Source organism: Lutjanus erythropterus, chromosome 12, assembly GCF_056507025.1.
Source record: "Lutjanus erythropterus isolate fLutEry1 chromosome 12, fLutEry1.hap2, whole genome shotgun sequence".
NCBI classification, from domain to species: Eukaryota; Metazoa; Chordata; class Actinopteri; order Lutjaniformes; family Lutjanidae; genus Lutjanus; species Lutjanus erythropterus.
The window spans coordinates 1422493-1441890 of NC_139328.1; the positions used below are offsets into that span (position 1 = coordinate 1422493).

General features: G+C 41.2%; 1 protein-coding gene across 14 annotated transcripts in view; it reads left to right on the forward strand.

The window, feature by feature from the left end:
* dlg1b (discs large MAGUK scaffold protein 1b) overlaps nt 1-19398 on the forward strand; it is a 130808-nt gene that overhangs the window by 97161 nt on the left and 14249 nt on the right. For 8 of the 14 annotated variants that reach the window (XM_084731922.1, XM_084731923.1, XM_084731927.1 and 5 more), the window contains 13 exons: nt 2162-2257; nt 2913-2966; nt 6385-6435; nt 7849-7973; nt 8603-8772; nt 9761-9897; nt 10646-10790; nt 15083-15212; nt 16397-16553; nt 16774-16876; nt 17672-17786; nt 18159-18335; nt 19090-19156. In XM_084731922.1, the coding sequence (XP_084588048.1) occupies nt 2162-2257; nt 2913-2966; nt 6385-6435; nt 7849-7973; nt 8603-8772; nt 9761-9897; nt 10646-10790; nt 15083-15212; nt 16397-16553; nt 16774-16876; nt 17672-17786; nt 18159-18335; nt 19090-19156 (1527 nt within the window). The remainder of the gene's footprint in view (nt 1-2161; nt 2258-2912; nt 2967-6384; nt 6436-7848; nt 7974-8602; nt 8773-9760; nt 9898-10645; nt 10791-15082; nt 15213-16396; nt 16554-16773; nt 16877-17671; nt 17787-18158; nt 18336-19089; nt 19157-19398) is intronic. The other 6 variants (XM_084731926.1, XM_084731931.1, XM_084731932.1 and 3 more) reach the window with 2 other exon arrangements.

Sequence of the window (19398 nt, forward strand, 5' to 3'; positions counted from 1 at the left end):
CTGTGTGCACAGGAGCGCTCACTCCTGACCTGTTCAATTAAAACATAAACTCTGTCCTGTCTGTGTTGCTGCACCAGTTTGTATTCTTTGGGAGCAATTAAGCCCCATTGTCAGCGGCTTTCCGAGCCGCGCTCCAGAAGTAGGGCTGGCGGATCAATGTGGTCGATGTGCGGGGGCTAATTTTAGCGGCTGTTGGTTTTCCATGGGGCTCCAAGTTCTGCTGCTGCAGCACAACAATTAAGCCTCTTGGAAACAGAGCGGCGCTTCCTGCCAGCAGTTTCACGAGGTCCCGCTCTTGCATAATAGAGGTCACAGCGTTGAAGGCCGCCTCACGCTCACTTCTCTTTATTATGGTTTTTACATGTAAGCCAGGCTTTTAAAAGCTAGGGGTGTGTGTGTGTGTGTGTGTGTGTGAGTGTGTGTGTGTGTGTGTGAGTGTGTGTGAGTGTGTGAAGGTACAGTCTGTCCTTAGATATACAGAGGTTCATTTATTTATCTTTTTCTCAGGGACAGTGTATATTAAATTAATGGACGTTAGTTTTAATATGCCAGAATTAGCCAATGGTTTGTTTTTATCCATAGAAGTTGGCATCCTAAAACCAAACAAACAAACAATAACAATAATCATGATCTGAGGCCTGGGAATTACAGGAAAAGCAGAACACAGTTTGGTTACATCATTTAGAAAAAGTAACTTTTGTGTTTGCAAAATGGTTAAACTTTTTCCAAAATAGGAATAAGGATGTGATGCAGTTTGCATGATGTCTGCAGGTTGTGAGTCTGGCTTTTCTAGGACTGTGACTAACCAGTATTTTCACAGTCGACTAATTGGTCAGTTATTTTCTGTATTAATCGATTAAAAGTTGTTTTAAAATTTCAGAAAATTGTGAAAAATGTCGGTGTTTCCCGAAGCTCAATATGACTCAAATATCTTGTTTTACACACCATCCAAAACTGTCAGAGTGGAGTAAAGACTTAAAAAAAAAAATACTTAAACCGTTTAATAGACTATCAAAATAGTTGGTGATTAATTTAATAATCAATTAACTGTTGCAGCTCTTGATTTTTCCCTCTTGAATTTTTTAATTAATGACCTGAAAAAATAAATGAACAATATTTAAAAATAAAAAAAAGCAAAGAATAGAGAAAGTTGAAAGTCACTCAGTAGAGTTCAGATCCCCACCAGGTGACAGATGGTGAAGCACTTGCTGCAGTGTCACCACAGCTGCTGACATTTACCAACATTAACATGACGACCACGTACGTCGTCCTGAGCTGAAACAAGATGTCAAACCGAAGCAGCTGGTGATCACTTGTGTCCTCTTGTGGTCGGTTAAGAGTGAGAGTCAGGTTGACCTTTGACTTCATCAGATTATCCTGTTAGATGTTTGTGTGCAATTTTAGTTTTATTCAGTGTGAAGCAAAAAAGATGTCAAAAATAGGGTCCAGTTTTAAAAATATCAGAAGTAACCTTTAAATCTACCAAAACCAAACATCTACAGATGTATTTAAAATAAAAAAACCCCTCTTTATCACAGTGTATAATGACTTGATATAAAATTACGTTTCTGACAGTAGAATAGTTCAAACAGGAGTCCACAATGTGTCACTGTAACATGTTGACCTTTGACCTCCTGATGGAGGTCAGGGTTAATACTCTGCTGATTGAAATATCTGCTGCTTTTCAATAATCACAAAAAGGACATCCACCCCCCACTGAGACTGTACCGAGGGGCCGGGGATTTAACACACACACACACACACACACACACACACACACACACACACGCACACGCACACACTCAGGTCACATAGTATGGCTTTAATCTCCTCAGAGCAGCAGATGGGCAGCAGAGTTTGTCACATCAGGATTGTCCAAAAAGCAGAAGTGTCAGGTAATCTGTCAATCACGCGGCGTCTTCCTGCGATTGGCCGACCTCTCTGACACGCTGCCGTCCTGTCCTGTGTGTCAAACTCCTCCCTGCTGGCACCTGAGCATGATGAAGACAAACGGGACCGGGGGTCTGATCACAACACCTGTCAGTCACCATGCACACGTCCTCCTCCTCCTCCTCCATCCTCTCCTCCTGCTGCTCCTGCTGTTCATCTGTGCTGCACTGTGTTTGTCTGACCTTTGACCCCTCACCATGCCATTGTTCAGCAGGCCGAGGCCACCCCGCCCTCCTCTCCCATAATCCCTGTGATCCCAGTCTCGCCAATCGCAGCCGAGACCACCATCATCCCTCCGACGTCACAGGTTTCTTTTTTTGTTGTTTTTATTTTCCTCCACCTGTCCTCCTCCTCTGCTCCATCCATCTTTAGATTTGCCTCCTCATTTGTTCGTCTGCTCGTGTTTTGGGTTGCAGTCATTGTAAAGAGTTCAGTTCCGTGTGTGCCGTCCAGCTGTGGCTCTGATGAAGTGAGCAGATTAGAGATAGAAACAGTGGGAGAAATGCCACACTTCCCCCACATGACTTTTAAGAGCCCATCTGGCTCCTCCCGGGCAGAAACTGAGCGAGCGGAGCCATGAGGCAGACACACAGAGTTTAGAGCTACAAGAAGAAGAAAAAGAAGTGAAGGAACAGAACCTCCATCCTTCAGGACTTGAGCTGATTGATTCAGGCTTCATGCTTCAGCATTGCATCTTCTGCAGTGTGAAATGCCACCATGTACGTACAGCTCTGTCCTCACTAATCTGCGCCGCCTGTTTGATCCTCGGCTCGTCTGTAGTATCGTCAGGCGTCCGTGTCAGTGCCGTCAGTGTTTCATCTGCTGCACGGCGGACGGCTCGCCGTGTTTTGCAGGGGTGGAGCTCAGTAGGAGGTTTCACATGTTTTCTGTTTGGATGGTGGTGCGTTTTTTTTTTTTTGGAGATGTTTCCTCTCACACTGTGATGTGTCTTCTCTCCTCAGGCCAATCCTCCCCCTGTGGTGGTCAACACAGACAGCCTGGACACGCCTCCATATGTAAGTTCACATGTTCTCTGTACGCTGATCTATCACCTGGTATTGATCATGTCCGTTAAAGGTGCTCTGCTGATCACTGATCAGCTGATACAGAATACAGGGTCTATTTGAAGCTTTCTGTTTATCATGTAGAATTCTCCTTCCTTCAAGGAACTTAAGGATATTTTGTTGATTTCTGCACCCCCTGTGGACAAAAGCGGTAGTGTTTCCACAAAATCTGACGTCAGAAATTAAATCATCTAAATAAAAATCTCCTGCTTCTTTTTACGTGGCTGACGTACTACTCACTGCATCTCTGTGTGAGAACATGTGAACACACGCTGGTTTCATCTGAGCTGGTGGCAGATATTAACAATAACTACATAGAAACAGACAGTCTTCTTCTGTAGGTCATATAGAGGCATCAGATATCATTTTTATAACCAGTTATAAACTCCTTGCAGTAGCTTTTAGTATAATATAGCTTGAAAATGATCAGACAAGAATATCAGAGTGTGCTGTGTTTTTTTTTTAATAACACTTTCAAAATCTTCCTGTGTAGGCATGAAGGAGAGATCGCTGTGATGAACGCTGCCCACTGGTAGTCAAAGATTTGAATCATCAGTCAGAGACGCCTCAGTCGACTGAGAGTCTTCCAGTCGAGCAGTCATTATTTTTCCTTTATCAGTCGGTCTGCATCACAGTTACAGCATAAAACAGACAGAAGCTACAAAAATGCACAGGGAGAACATTTCACTCAGGAATTATAAATATATTTTTATATTGGCTGCAGCACTTATTCAAAAAAAATCCTGACAGGCTGTAAACTTTACAAATCGAGTCTCTAAATCACCACAAACCACAAAACAGTGAAGAGTGATAGAAATGGAGCACAGCTGACGCGCTGTCCGACACTTCTGATTGGCTTTTATAGAGACCGAACATCGGCCAGTAATGATAGGTGGCTGATTAAACACATTATTCAATTTCTTTGAATTTCTTTTCCGTTTTTCTGTTCATGTTAGATGTTTGGCCTGAGGGGCATTTGAAGAAATATGTGAAAGTTTTTATTTCTCTGAAGTCATCTGCACCGCTGCAAACATCTCATCATGGTGGGGAAATGGTAACCAATGGTAACGAATAAAAGTGACCTTTTTATGACTTTAGCCATCATTGCATTATTGATAAAATCAAAAATTTGTGATGATGCATGTATGTCAGAGTCTGGATATTTTGATTTATAGCACAAAGAGGGTTGAATAAATGGTGGAGTTGAAATGAGAGCAGAGACAGTCGACAGAGGACTTTGCTGTCCATCACACTGTGTCTGTCTCTGTGTGTGAATGAACTGAAGAACAGGTAGACGGTTCCCGTAGAGTCGTGTTTCCTGGTCTCTGACCGTCCTTGTGGGACTCTCTCCTGGCGTCAAACCCGTCTAAATTAAATTGGTGACAGAGACTAAACAGCTGCCTGGCCTCTGATTCGCTGGGTGATGCTCGAGATGTTGGCCGCTGTCAGCGAGATCCCGCTTTATCTCTGCCAGCTTAATTTGCAGAAGAGCGAGATGTTAAGAAAATAAGAAAAGGAGGTTTGAAAAAGCAGCTTATTACTCCGGCTGGCTCTGCTTTCACCACGTTAAAACTCAGAGTCACATCAGTTCACGAAGACTGTCTTCAACTTCACTCTCACAACGTTCACTTTGTACTGCGTCCATTTATCTGCCTCTCACTGTCTCTTATTAGCTGAAAATATGGATGTTATGTTCCTTTTCTACTCCTGTATAACCAGGGTTTTAGTTTAGTGCAGTCATCTCCAAAGACTGGGTCGGGACCCACAAATGGGTCACAGGAGATTTTATTTGTGTCCCTGAATGAATAAAAAACTATTGGAGGAAATTCAGCAAATTTAAGATTTATATCTGCATTAGGCTGTGTTGTTTTCCAAATAAGTAGTGGTCCATAAAAGTAGTGAGATCAGCCTTAATTAATGTATTTCTCTTTTCTTAAGTTTTAACATGCATATAAGTGTCAAAATAATATTGGGTGATGCAGAAAGTACACAGTGTTTTTTTTTTTTTTTTTTTTTGAACAGTGGGTCCCTAGAAAAAAAGAAAGAAGGGAATGGAAGGTATTACATTTAGTTTTCAGTAACAAAATGCTTTTTTCTTGTGTTCGTATTCTGAAACTGTCAGATATGAGAGCTCATTACAATAATCCAGAACAAAGGGCCTCATGTAGGAACCACTCATACAGACAGATTCTTTCTTACTCACTTGTACAAGTGATTTCGGAGAACTTTCACCACTTTTCTCAATTTTTAAATTTTCTCCAAGAGATGAACACAATTTTGATGAGAACGTTTTCTGACATTTTATGAACCAAATAACTAATCAGTTAATGGAGAAAATGATCACCAGATTAATCAATAATGAAAATTATTGTTACAGGAAAGACTTGAAAAGTTGGTCAGCAGGTCAAAGGTTGAAAAATGGGTCCAAACATGTGGAGCACACGGACGTGTATCTTCTCTCAGATCTGTTGTAGTTTGGAGAAAATTACAGAAACTGTAAAAAAACAACAACAAGAGAAGCCAGAACAAACCACAGTAACTTCAGTTTCTGAAGTTACTCTGGTTGAACATCAAATATCTGCAAGAAACGATGTGCATTATACTACTATATATAACAACAGTATATAAAAATATATTTAAATAAGACACAGAGTCAGAACTCTCAGACTCACCTCAGACTCTGATCCCAGGTGTGAAAATACATTAAAATTGATAACAATAATGTAAATAATAACAGTAAAAGGTGTCATTTCATTTGACATCATTATCAGACTGAGGATTTGATCATATTTGTCATTATTTGTTTTTTAAAGCTAAAGTCATCAGATCAAATGGAAGTTTCTGCCTTTTGCTTTGGTATGATCCAATATTTTTTGGTATGACCCAATATTTTTTGGTTCGCTCTGCAAAGGCAGAATACAGGAACTTCCAAATAAGGTCAAAGGTCAAATCAGAGTTTAGGATTAATATGTAGAAACAATAACCTGATATAAAGATATAAAACTGACACATATACAATTATCTGTCTGCAACAACAAGAAAACTTTATTTTTCTCAGTTCTGCTCTCTGAGAAGTTCCTGCCCTTTTCCATTGTAGGGCAGCATATGCCAAATTTTATAACAAGTTCATGAACAAAAATTTGAGAAACATTTTGTGTGCACAGATGAAAACATCTTGAGATTGACAGATATGGTTTATATTTCTTACCTGTTGTGTGACTTTTCTGTGGTTTACCTGACGGTACCCGCTGACCCGCTGTACGTTACAAACTGTGTTCTTTATGCTGTTTATTTTCTCTGTTGTCAGCTCAGAATATGATTTATAAAAGTGACCTGACAGGTAATTAACTGATAAATCTTGTGTGTGCAGGTGAACGGGACGGAGGCTGACTATGAGTACGAGGAGATCACGCTGGAGAGGGTAAGACGACCGTTTATTTCACCCTGAAAGACTCTCACATAAACGAGCTGCAGTCTATAACTCAGAGTGGCTGCGTGCTGCCCACGCTGCTGGCAGCACACACTGTTAATTTGACTTTGACTCACCGCTTTTATGTACTTTTACTTTTATTTCAGTACTTTTAAACTCTGGAGGACCAACTGGTGTCTCCGCAAATCTACGAGTGCTTTAATTCAATTTATTAAAAGTTTCCAAATCTGTCAGAAATCTGTGGAAATGAGGACATAATGAATCAACGTGTGTGTGTGTGTGTGTGTGTGTGTGTGTGTGTGTGTGTGTGTGTGTGTGTGTGTGTGTGTGTGTGTGTGTGTGTGTGTGTGTGTGTGTGTGTGTGTGTGTGTGTGTGTGTGTGAGATCCGCTCATACAACTCTTCCTTTTTAATGCAGCTGTGTTTTAATCTCTGACTCTGCCTGTGGTGAAATCTTTTTATTTTCTTCTGTTATGTCTTTTTTTCTTGTCCTAATTCAGCTGTGCTTCTTCAAGTGCAAATTATTATCAGTGTAGCGTGAATAAAAAAATGTCTCTGCCAGCTGAGTCTCTGACAAACTACTGTCTGTCTGTCTGTCTGTCTGTCTGTCTGTCTGTCTGCCTGTCTGTCTGTCTGTCTGTCTGTCTGTCTGTCTGTCTGTCTGTAGACTTTAACTCAGAGGTTTCTTATGTTTTTGATATTGGTTTAATCTTTGGAGTAGAATTATATCACCGTCTGCTAAAAAAAAAACATTTGATTTATGTTTACTTGAAAATAAAGTTTTTAATTTTTATTCAGTCCCACATACATCATCATCCTGCTGCTCCAGATTCTCAGTAGACAGGGTTCAGCAGAAATCTACCTGCGCCTGTACAAACTGACTTATTTATTAGCTTTTATCAAATAACAACAAAGACCAGAATTAATTGTCATGTTTAATCCAAGGTGGTAACGTCTATAAAATGTCAGAAAATACTGAAAATGTCTGATAGGATGTCTGTAAATGTCTTGTTTTTCAGTTTAATATGATATATAATGAAGAAAAGCAGGAAATGTCCACATTGGAGAGGCTGAAAACGGCATTTTCTGATATTTTTGCATGAAAAATTACTTAAACAGTTAATTGTTTCAATAGTTTATTTCATTCCACTATACATATAAAAAAAAACAAAAGGATGATGTTACAGAAGGCAAAACCAAACATTTATACATAAACACACATCTGATGAATATCTATGTCCTATACTGAAAGAAAGCTAAGTTTTCTGAACATTTATGATTTATTTATTTCAAAAACATTTCAAAAGCATTTTCATGGTATGTCGTTTTTATAACAGGCCTTATTTTGTTAACGTGTTCTGTTTGTTTTTATTGTGGTTTCCATGGTGATTGTCGTGGTATCCAGGGTAACTCGGGACTGGGCTTCAGCATCGCGGGCGGCACAGACAACCCCCACATCGGTGAAGACCCGAGCATCTTCATCACCAAAGTCATACCTGGAGGAGCCGCGGCCCAGGACGGACGGCTCAGGTGAGTCGAGCTCTCAGGTGCTCAGCCTTTTAAACACGATGTTTCATCAGATAAGGACCAGTTTTATAGTTGTTAGTTAGGAGCTGGTGTCGTTTACCCAGAACCCCCTGCAGCGTCCCGCTGCCTTTCACTGCTTCATTCATAATGCAGCAGCCAGAGTCTGACCCACCTGATCCAGGTGATGATGATGATGGACTGTGGGATGAAGAGCAGTCTCAGGTTTCCTCTAACACGAACTTGTCTGTTGGTCTGTCAGTCATCGGTGAAGCTCATGTGTCTGACTGAAAGCTCAGGTCATTCACAGACAAAAAGACACAAGACGTCAGAACGAACACAAAGTTCAGGAGAGAGAAAAAAACGAATGAAAGACCAGGGGAGAAATAAAGAGTGAAACACAGCTGACAGAATGTGATCTATGTAGGGAAGGAGGTTGCTGCTTCTATCCTGCTGACCTTTATTTCACTAGAATTTAACTTTTGAATTGAATTTATCAGTTCCATCCCCATTTATTGTTAATGATTGATCAGGGGGGATGAACATTTGTCAGTTTCCAAAAGAGGGACTACACAATAAAACATCATGTCGTTGGTCTGCCTTACACTGACGGTGAGCGGCGTCCTGTGTTTCAGGGTCAACGACGTCATCCTGAGAGTTAACGAGGTGGACGTTCGGGATGTGACCCACAGCCGAGCCGTGGAGGCTCTGAAGGAGGCCGGCTCGCTGGTGCGGCTCTATGTCCGCAGGAGGAAACCCGTCTCTGAGAAAGTGATGGAGATCAAACTGGTGAAGGGACCCAAAGGTACCAGATGAGGACTGAAGGGGGGGTGATGGTGCAGCAGCGTGCAGATTGAGGGGACGTGTTGATGCTGAGGAGCTTTAGTGAAATCCCTCAGGGCCTCATGATTATTCAGACAAGAAGCCAAGCTCAAGAACAAAGCCTCCGTTTCCACAGAAACATCCTAAAATATGCTTTTGTGCATTTATGTGGCCTGATTTGTGCCGGTGTTAAATTGGCAGCAGCGTGTTTCAGTCGTCTCTTATAAAGCGTGTTAGCGTGAGGTGCGTCAGGTGCATCAGGTGCGACAGGTGCGTCAGGTGTGTGTGGGTGCAGGCAGGTTGATTCTCAGTACTGGCGGGTGATATGGACCTAAAATATTTCATATTTTCTCTGATAACGATATTCTTGAAGATATGACCAAACACTGAAAAGTATTCTGGGTTTGAAGCTCAGAACAGCTGCTGAACTCTCCGCGCAGGATTTTTGTTTTCTGACTGAGGTGGTGAGATGAGTTTGTTGTATTGCTCCTTTAGTTCCCACAGTCTTCCTACCTGTTCCCGTGGTTTATTACACATCAGAGGCCAAATTCAAAAACTTCCTGAGCAAACTCTCAGAGAGCTCCTAACTACAGCTGCACGACATGGTGAAAAATTTGCGGTTCTGCGATTTGTAGGACGGGACGTCTGTGCATTTTGCAGTTTTCAGCTCACAGTAGGTGCAATATTTTTCAGATAGCCATATTGCGATTTTGATAGAATATTGATTAATTGTGCAGCTCTGACCAACAAATCTTATTCTCCAGAGGAAAGTTTGGTTCAAACCCCAACAAATGTCACATCATCATGTTTGTTTCCTGCAAAACTGATCATTCCTGCTCATCAGAACTTGATATTTTTTTATCATGATGAACATTATAGAGATATATATTGTGAAAGATTCGATACGGCACATCTCTAGAGTAACTCTAACAGTCCGTCCCCCCTCTGGTCCTGGTCCTGGTGTGTTCCAGGTCTTGGCTTCAGTATAGCGGGTGGAGTCGGGAACCAGCACATCCCGGGCGACAACAGCATCTACGTCACCAAGATCATTGAAGGAGGAGCTGCACATAAAGACGGGAGGCTGCAGATCGGAGACAAACTGCTGGCTGTAAGACTCACACTGACTGACACGTCATGTTTGTTTGTCCAACAGATTGTTCCGTCTTTTTCTTCTTTCTCATCTTGTTACGTCTTCCTGGTTTTATGTTGTCTTTTTTTATGTTAACTTTGTTTTTTGTCTTAATGTGTCTTTTTTGTTAGATTACTTCTTATGTTGTTTTTGTCTCGTTAAATCTTGTTGTTTTTTTCATTGTTTTTGTTTTTTGTCTTGTTGCATTTTTCATCATGTTTCATCTTTTTGTCTTATATTCTTATGTTGTTTCATCTTCATTTTACTTTTTGTCTTGTTACATTTCTTTTACGTTTTTTCCTCTAACATTTTTTTTGTCTTCTTCATCTCGTTACCTGTGATATTTTTTTTTATGTCGTTTTTCATGATTTTCATCTTTTTATATCTTTTGCGTTGTTCTTTGTTTTGTTACATAGTTTATTTTTGTCTGTTTTGCTTGAATGTGCACTGATGGATATGCTAAGAAATCATCTTTTCTATGTGCTGTTGTTCCAGCAATTTAGGTCAAAATCAAAAAATCAATTCCACTTAAAAAGTAAATTACTGAGTCTGTTTTGAAAATGTGAGGAGTAGAAAGTGCAGATGTTAGGAGGAAAAGTTGTCAGAAAAATAAAAAACTTAAAAAGTGTATAAATGAAAATGGATGCAGTGTATATATAGAGAGAGAGAAGATGAAGATGTTTGTTGTCAGTAGATGGAAACTGACGCGTCTCGTCTGTGCGTTCAGGTGAACAGTGCTGGTCTGGAGGAGGTGAGCCACGAACACGCCGTCACTGCCTTGAAAAACACTCCTGATGTGGTTTACTTGAAAGTGGCTAAACCCAACAGTGTCTTCATGAACGACAGCTTCGCCCCGCCCGACCTCACCAACTGTGAGTCACACTCTTTCATTTCATTTCATTTTCTGAATCTGCATTTATTCATATTTCATTCGTAAATATCATAAGGTTTTATCTGACGTTTTTGTTAAAATTCTGTGAGCACTCACTAAAGGGACTGAAAACTGAAACTTGAAATAGTAAAAATGCATATATGATGTCAAATGTTAGTTTATTATTAAGCATTCGCATAAAGACCATTATGAAAATAAACATTTTTTAAAAAGTCTTCAATGTCTTAAAGGGACAGTTCACCCAAAAATGAAAATTCAGTCGTTATCTCCTCACCCTCATGCTGATTGAAGGTCAGGTTTAGTTTTTTTTTAGTCCAGCAGCGGCCAACAGACCAGTTGACCAATCAGAATCAAGTACTGATTGATAATGAAACCATGTAATGAAATTATTTATTATTTTATCGTCAGCCAGACGATCAGAAGTTAAACAGCAAAAATAATTAACCGGGGTTGTGCTCTTGCACGGATTTGATTGGCCAACGCACGGTGTTGTTGGATGATGATTGAGTGACGGACGGAGCTGCGTTTTTGGACAGTGTCCACGGAAACATGAAGTCTGTGGTGGAGGTCATCTAACGTCACACAGACCAGATTATCAGGTCCAGGTTCAGATGTGGGCTGCTTGACTTTGACCCTGAAGCAGAGTTGAATTCAGCGGGGACTGCAGTGTCTCTGTGACGGGGGGCGGGGTGGCGTCCCCAGTGGCATTCATCAAACAACACGTTTCAAAGTCAAGGCGAGGCCAAACTCCTCTCAAACACATTCAGAGCACGAACTCTGGATCTGTTCCCAACGAGTCCCTCGGTGGACCTTAATGTGGACTCACTGAAGGACAAACCGATCCTGGACTGATGAGGACAGGAGGAACGAGGTCCAGCTGAACTGTCCGACCAGGAGGAGCTGATTGATCACTGAAGGGGTCAAACAGGAAGAAGGGACATCTCTGTGTTCGTCTCCTTCACTGAGACAGAACGTCCTGTTTTTCTGTGTCTGCTGAGCTGCAACATCACAGTTTCTGTCTCTGTTTCCTCAATGTTATGTTGCATTATGGGTATATTTTCAGGACTACAGCACACTGGAATCAGTGTAAACCTGGAATTTTATCAACATCATAATCATGTGATCACATTCATGTTTTCATTCATGTTACAAGGAAAACATTCACATGATTAGACAGACAGGTTTTATTCAAAGGAAAATTCCCCTCAGTGGAAAACAAAATATCAAACACTCATTTAATTCATATAATCCGCTTAAAGGGACAGTTCACCCCAAAATCAAAACTTTTGCTGTGAGTTGTGTTGTAGAGTTTTGGAGATTTTGGCTCTAGAGGTTTCTTCCTTCTCTCTAAAAATCATTTTGGACTCAAAGCTGCTTCATCACACAAACTAGTACAAACAAATTAAATCCATATGTTGAGTGTGCAACAAGTTTCCTTGAAATACTTAAAGTAAAAACAAAGAAAATAGTTTAAAATAAAAAAAATAAAAAAAAAACGGGTCAAATCAAACCAAATTCAAATAATAAAACCAGGTGTAAACGCGGCAGATAAGAAATAGTCAGGTTCTAGTTTTCGAGTCTCTAAATCAAAGTGAAGTATGGTGATGTGTTGCAGAGATGTTAGCATGCTAACCACCTAGCCCCGACACATCCTGTCTCTGTTTGTACCTGAGAGGGTCGCAGCTGTTTTAGTCTAATAAATGAACAGAATAACTCACAAAATGTGAAGAAAGGAAATATTCTTACGCACATTTTCCTTTCTTTCTCTGTTTTACTGAACCAAGAAAAACACTTCTTTCAGACTCAGCAGTAAAAAGAAATAAAACAAAACCGTCACCAACTCTGGTTTTATCAAAATGAATCCTCAGTTCAGAGCTAGATGTGAAAACATTTTGTCTCTCACTCCTCTCCTGCTTCACACCTCTTCTTTCTTTTGTTTTTATTTACATTGTTTGAAAATTATTTTACATAAATATTAGAATTTTTTTACAGGATAAAGATGTGGAAAAAACAAAACAAACAAGAAAACAACAGCAGCAACATCAGAAAATAAATAATAATACTAAAAATAAAAATAATAACATTCTGTGATATAAATAAATAAACTGATAGATTTAGTTTTCACCTGCTGTGACGTCTCTGGACTCAGAGTCCTGGCCACAGCTGCTGTAAACCACCTCAGTACTGTATTCCCAGCAAACTGACATCCATATGAATTTTATTATATTTTTATTCATATTATATATTATTCATACCAGTTTATCACAGCACCTCTATGACTGATTGTAAAGACGTCTCCAGCAGGTCGACGGTGTGTGTTCTGTGTCGTGTCATGTGGTGCAGTGAAGGAGATTATAACAATCTGAACATGAAGACGAAAACAAACAGTGAAGAGACAAAAACAGAAGGAAGACAAACAGACGGGTGTTAGTTTAAAGTCTTTCTGCCAAACGTTGTACAACCTGAACATAATCTGAACAAACTGAGCAGTAAAATGACACAGAGAGTCTGTCGGAGAAGAGATTAATATAGAAATATATATATATATCTTTATTAATATGCAGCCATCACATGTAGTAAACATAATGATTTCATATATTGACAGCAGTATTTTTCTGTAGGATAATAACCATCAGTGATCTGATTTACATTTTAGATTCATCCAGAATCACTCAGAGCGAGAAACAGTTAAATGTATTTTATAAGATTATAAACATATTATTTTAACAATTTCCACCAAGAACCATAATGAAAAATAACCAGACTGGAAACGAGTACAAAAATAAAACCAAAAATAGTTTCTGTTTGTAATAAGTAAGGGTTCTTGGTTTCAGCCAGAGCAAAGTGTTTTTACTGCTGATCATGTGTTGGGGCCTTAACAGCATCAATTTCTGTGGGGTCAGTATGACCGCCTGGAGCTGAAATAGGTCAAAATGATCACTTTTTTTTGTCTTTTGTGTCATTTATATAAAAAAACATCGTAAATGAAAATGCAGACACTTCAAGGAAAAGTCAAGTGAAGTTTCATCCTTTAAAGATGTTAGTTTGTCACCATGGAAACGTCTCTGTATCAGCATCCCATCGTTCACCGTCAACCATCGGATCCCTTCAGACTCCATGTTCTTGATCCCTTTTCTCTAAAGACCCCCCCTCACATGTCCTGACCTCTGTCTTATCACCCCCTCCATCCTCTCCTCTCCTCTCCTCTCCTTTCCTCTCCTCTCCTCTCCTCTCCTCTCCTCTCCTCTCCTCTCCTCTCCTCTCCTCTCCTGATGTTGAGGTTGAGACGCGTGAAGGACGAGCAACAAATCCAATCAGCGAGCGTCGAGCTGCATCACAAGCTTCAGCTGCTGTCACTGTGGCCGGGCTAATCCACTAACACTGGGGGGCGGGGGGTGGTTGGGGGGGGGGGGGCAGCAATATGGATAATGATGTCGTGCCACAGTGGACGGCAAAGATCTGAGCCAGAGGTAATGAATGAGAAATAATTCAGTTAAGTGTGCTCCGACTCCATCGCAGCGGCTTAGAAACAAACTGTGATGATGCAGCCGGCCGTCCCATCATCCCCTGCTCCAGTTATCATCTGCATCGGATGGACTGATTGGATCACATAATAGATAACTGAAAGATTTTGTGTGTGTAAACATCGTCACTGTTATTGTCGTCCACTCTCTTCCTCTGCTAATGACTGTCAGTGAAACACAGTCCTGATTAATTATCGATTAATCTGTTGATCGTTTTCTCAAATAATCAATTAGTTGTTGGCTTCATAAAATGTCAGAAAACAGTGAAAAATGTTGATCAGAGTTCAAGATGGCGTCTTCAGATGTCTTATTTTGTCCACAGCTCAAAGACAGTTTGGAGGAATTGTTTTGTGTCCATTATATTATCTTATTTTCTATTTTCTTATCTTCACTTTCAACCTGCACTGGTCCATGAATCGTCTCCCAGCGTGTCCACACAGACGGCAGCGAGACACGGTTTAGTTTCTCGCTCCGTAGTTTAGTTTACGACCCCCTCAGCGGCTCCTGGTCTTGTCCAATCAGGCGGTAACGGGAGCCCGACAGGTGAGTGTAGAGGAGGGTCTGAGCAGGTGTGCGATCAGAGGCAGAGAAGCTGAGGCTGAAACACACACACTCACACACACACACACACACTCTCACACTGCCGCTCAGTGCATCAGAGAGGACGTTGTCTCTGAAGGACGACCTGGACTGTTTGTGATCTTCTTGTCTCACCTGACTGTTCTGTCTCTCTGTGTCTGTGTTCCAGCGTACTCTCAGCACATGGAGAACCATATCAGCCCCCCCAACTTCCTGGGTCAGCCCCTCCCCCCGCCGGCATCCTCAGGACGCTACTCCCCGACCCCGAAGAGCATGCTGGGAGACGACGATGTCACCCGGTGAGCACAAAGACAGCCTTTGTCACACAGTAGATTCAGTGTTAATTATGTTACTATTTGTTTGTTTGTTTGATATTTTAAAGGGACAGTTCAGATTATTTGGAGTGTGTTTGTCTGAGGTATTTATCCACAGTCAGTGTGTTACCTACAGTAGATGGAGGTCGACACGCCTCCAGTTTGGAGAAGCAGCAGGAGTTACTGGTGTAGTAAGCTAAACATCGTACAGCTGTGGACAGGGTCAGCTGGAACTAACCCTTTAAGGCAGATGCTAATATTTATTTTTTAAATAAACTCATTAATTTCGTTATTAAAGAGTTGTGAGTTAGATGTGCTGAGCAGGATGTTTAAAGCTGAGGGAGACGCTTCACATTTGAAATTGGACAAATGTCTTCACAAGACAAACAGTGAATGTAACCGTGTCACTGGAGATGAGATCAGAATCAATAAGAACACAGCAGGTTAATGACACTGCTGCTCCGCCCTCTGCTGGTGTAAACCTGCAACTACACACACTCCACACCATCACTGCCTTAGTGATAATAATAATCTGCCTTAGTTTCTGTAGTGCATAACAATAAACACAGTCAGGTAAAAGAAAATAATATAAAATAGAAATTTACAATAAACTAAGTAACAATGCTGACAACAACACTGCAGCTTCAACTTCAGCTTTCTGTACCAGAACAACTGTCATTGAATTCAACTTGATGCTGAATGATCCCTGAATGAGTGAGTGTCTATGAGTTTTCTACTAATCATGTCGCTAATTGAAATCTGAGTTTCAGTCAAAATAATCACAGTATGACTTTTACACCAAATCATGCAAACCTGGAATTTTGAACAGAATTTTGTCAGGCTTGGGCCTTTTCAGGCTCAACTTATGAGGCCCGATTAAAGTTCTACTGTGTGTGAGGTCACGTGACATCAGGATGATTGACGGGTGTGTGTGAGGTCACGTGACATCAGGATGATTGACGGCGGTGTGTGAGGTCACGTGACATCAGGATGATTGACGGGTGTGTGTGAGGTCACGTGACATCAGGATGATTGACGGGTGTGTGTGAGGTCACGTTACGTCAGGTTGATTGATGACGGTGTGTGAGGTCACGTGACATCAGGATGATTGACGGCGGTGTGTGAGGTCACGTGACATCAGGATGATTGACAGCTGTGTGGTCCAACAGGGAGCCCAGGAAGGTGGTGCTGCACAGAGGAGCGACAGGACTGGGCTTCAACATCGTGGGCGGGGAGGATGGAGAGGGGATCTTCATCTCCTTCATCCTCGCTGGAGGACCAGCTGACCTCTGCGGAGAGCTGAGGAAAGGAGACAGACTCGTCTCTGTACGTGTACAACACACACACACACGTAAAGATACAAACCCTTTCTTTCTCCACCTTGTTAAATCTGAATATGTGGTTGATTTATCATCATTAATGCTGACTTGAGAATTTGTTGTGGGCTGAACACAGAATGTCCCTGTTTGTAATAATAAATTAATATTAGTGGCTTGTTTTGTTTTGTTTTGTTTTTAATGTGTCTAACGTGTGTTTGTGTTTTCAGGTGAACGGGGTGGACCTCCGTAACGCCACCCACGAACAGGCCGCCGCCGCCCTGAAGAACGCCGGGCAGACGGTGACCATCATCGCCCACTACAGACCAGAGGGTGAGACACCTGGACTCACCTGCAGGAAAAAAACAAATATCATTATGCTCCATATCCACTCACAGTTTTAGGAGGGTCAGAGGCTTCTCAGGAATATTTTAAGGGATTTATTTAATTTCTGGGTTCCTGCAGGTCCTGGAAAACGGTCAGAACCTGGAATTCTGTAATGTAGTTTTCCCAGAAAAGTGATTTTTAAACCTGATAAATTTAATGTTTTAATTTTAAATTATGTTGCACCAAACTTTTGAACTGCCTTAAAATTAAGAAAGATCCAGTATTAACTTTAAATTGACACTTGAGGAGATTTAACTTTTAAAATGGCTTTTTCAGACAGACTGAGCAAAACAGTTCTGTGCTGCCACCAACCAACAGCTAGCAAGCAAACAAAGTAATGTTTAAAAACTTTTTAACCTGCTAGCAAACAATACAACATTTTTCTATTTTAGCCAATGAGAAGACAGTATAGAGATTTTCTATTTGATAGCTAGCAAACACTATAACTTCCTTTTTTTCTAGCTAACTAGCAAACGATTGAATGTTTTTTTTTTTTTGATAGCTAGCAAGCAGTTTTAATTTTCATAAATAAACTCTTCTTGGTAAACAGGGATTAATTTTAAATTGTGCAGCAGAGCTCTGATTGATTTAAATGTGGATAAATTCATTTTAGATCTAGTTTTACTAACCTCTAATCAGCACTAATCTTAAATTAATTCTTGTCGGTGTAACACGTCGAAGTGTCCTTGAAAATTCATCTCTGTTTGACTCTGAACTGTAAATTTTCCTCTCGGTGTTCAGAGTACAGCCGCTTTGAGGCGAAGATCCACGACCTGAGAGAGCAGATGATGAACAGCAGCATCAGTTCTGGTTCTGGCTCTTTGCGGACGAGTCAGAAGAGGTCGCTATACGTCAGGTAAGATGACAGCTCAACCATAAATTTTTTTATTAAAAATATCAACATAAACCAGCGTACACTGAGCTGAGTTACTGTGATTTCATCAGAAGTGAACAAAGCATTTAACTGTTTACTGTCAGAGGAGAATAAAGAAACCAAAAAATACTCACATTTCAGGAGCTGAAAACAGAAATGTTTTCCATTTTTTATTGGAAATAATATACTGGCTGCAGCTGATGTGTGATTCTCCTGAAAATAATAATAAGTTTCTATCGTGGTCTCAAAGTCAAGTCAAAGTCTTGCCTTGATGTTTTTTAATGTGTGTGTGTGTGTGTGTGTGTGTGTGTGTGTGTGTGTGTGTGTGTGTGTGTGCGCGCGTGCGTGTTTCAGAGCTCTGTTCGACTACGATAAGACCAGAGACTCAGGTCTGCCCAGTCAGGGACTCAACTTTAAGTTTGGAGACATCCTTCATGTGGTGAACGCCTCTGATGACGAATGGTGGCAGGCCAGACAGCTGACGTCACAGGGGGAGGTGGAGGAGGTGGGGGTGATCCCCAGCAAGAGACGGTCAGTGACACACACTTTGACTTTGTCTGACTGATGTTTTCACTGGAGATGTGTTTGATTACTCGACTATATGATTAAACGTCGTCACTCTCACTGGTCGGCACCAGAAATACTCGTCCGTTAGGCTTTTTATTGATATTTTATTCATGTACGATGCCAGTTGCCTCTAAGGTGTAATGCAGCCTCCCGCCACTAGTCGGGGCTGCAGCCCCATCAGACGGCAGCCTCTCTCACCCAGCATGTTTGCCCTGATGTCACACCCAACCCCGCATGTTTTGATCAACAAAGTCAGACCGATGACAGCTCATAAAATCAACACGGTTCGTCAGTGTTTTTATCTAGAAGATGGAGATAAAGTTAAATGCAGGTTGTGTCGGGATAAACTGATATATATTCACTCAACTGAAGCAACATGTGACCAAATTCAGCACAAACATGAACATTAACCTGCAAGCAGAGGAGCAGCAGCTGCTGCTGCTGCTAGCACTGCTAACGTTAGCCACACTGTGTGGCAGCTAACGTCAGCTCCGGGTTAATGATGTGGTTTTTACCCTGCAGACTGTGTCACAAAGTGTCACATTTCAGCAGCATTTAAAGGACGATTTGGCGATTGTTGACTGTGATTAACATCCGCTGCTCAAACACACCTGTAATTTCACGCCTGTGCTCAGAGCTGTCAACTTGTCATCGGATCTTTCAGTGCATGAAGCGTGACCTCTGCTGACCTTTGACCTTCTGTCCCCTTTGTCCTCAGGGTGGAGAAGAAGGAGCGAGCGAGATTAAAGACAGTGAAGTTCAACGCCAAGTCTCGAGACAGAGGGGTGAGTGTTTGATTTCAGCAGCGTCAGATGGTACCAGCAGTTTTTGTAGCTTTTTACTGCTTGTTGTAGAAAGTAAACAAAGTTTTTATCCATGTTTCTCCCAGTCCATCGATGCCTCGTGTGAATTATGGTCACAACTTCCAGTTATTCCTTCCACTGAGCCGCTTTCAACAGTTAGTGGTGTAATGTAGATCTCTTTTTGTTTTTCATCCCAGGACTTAATTATAGGGTTTGATCCCTGC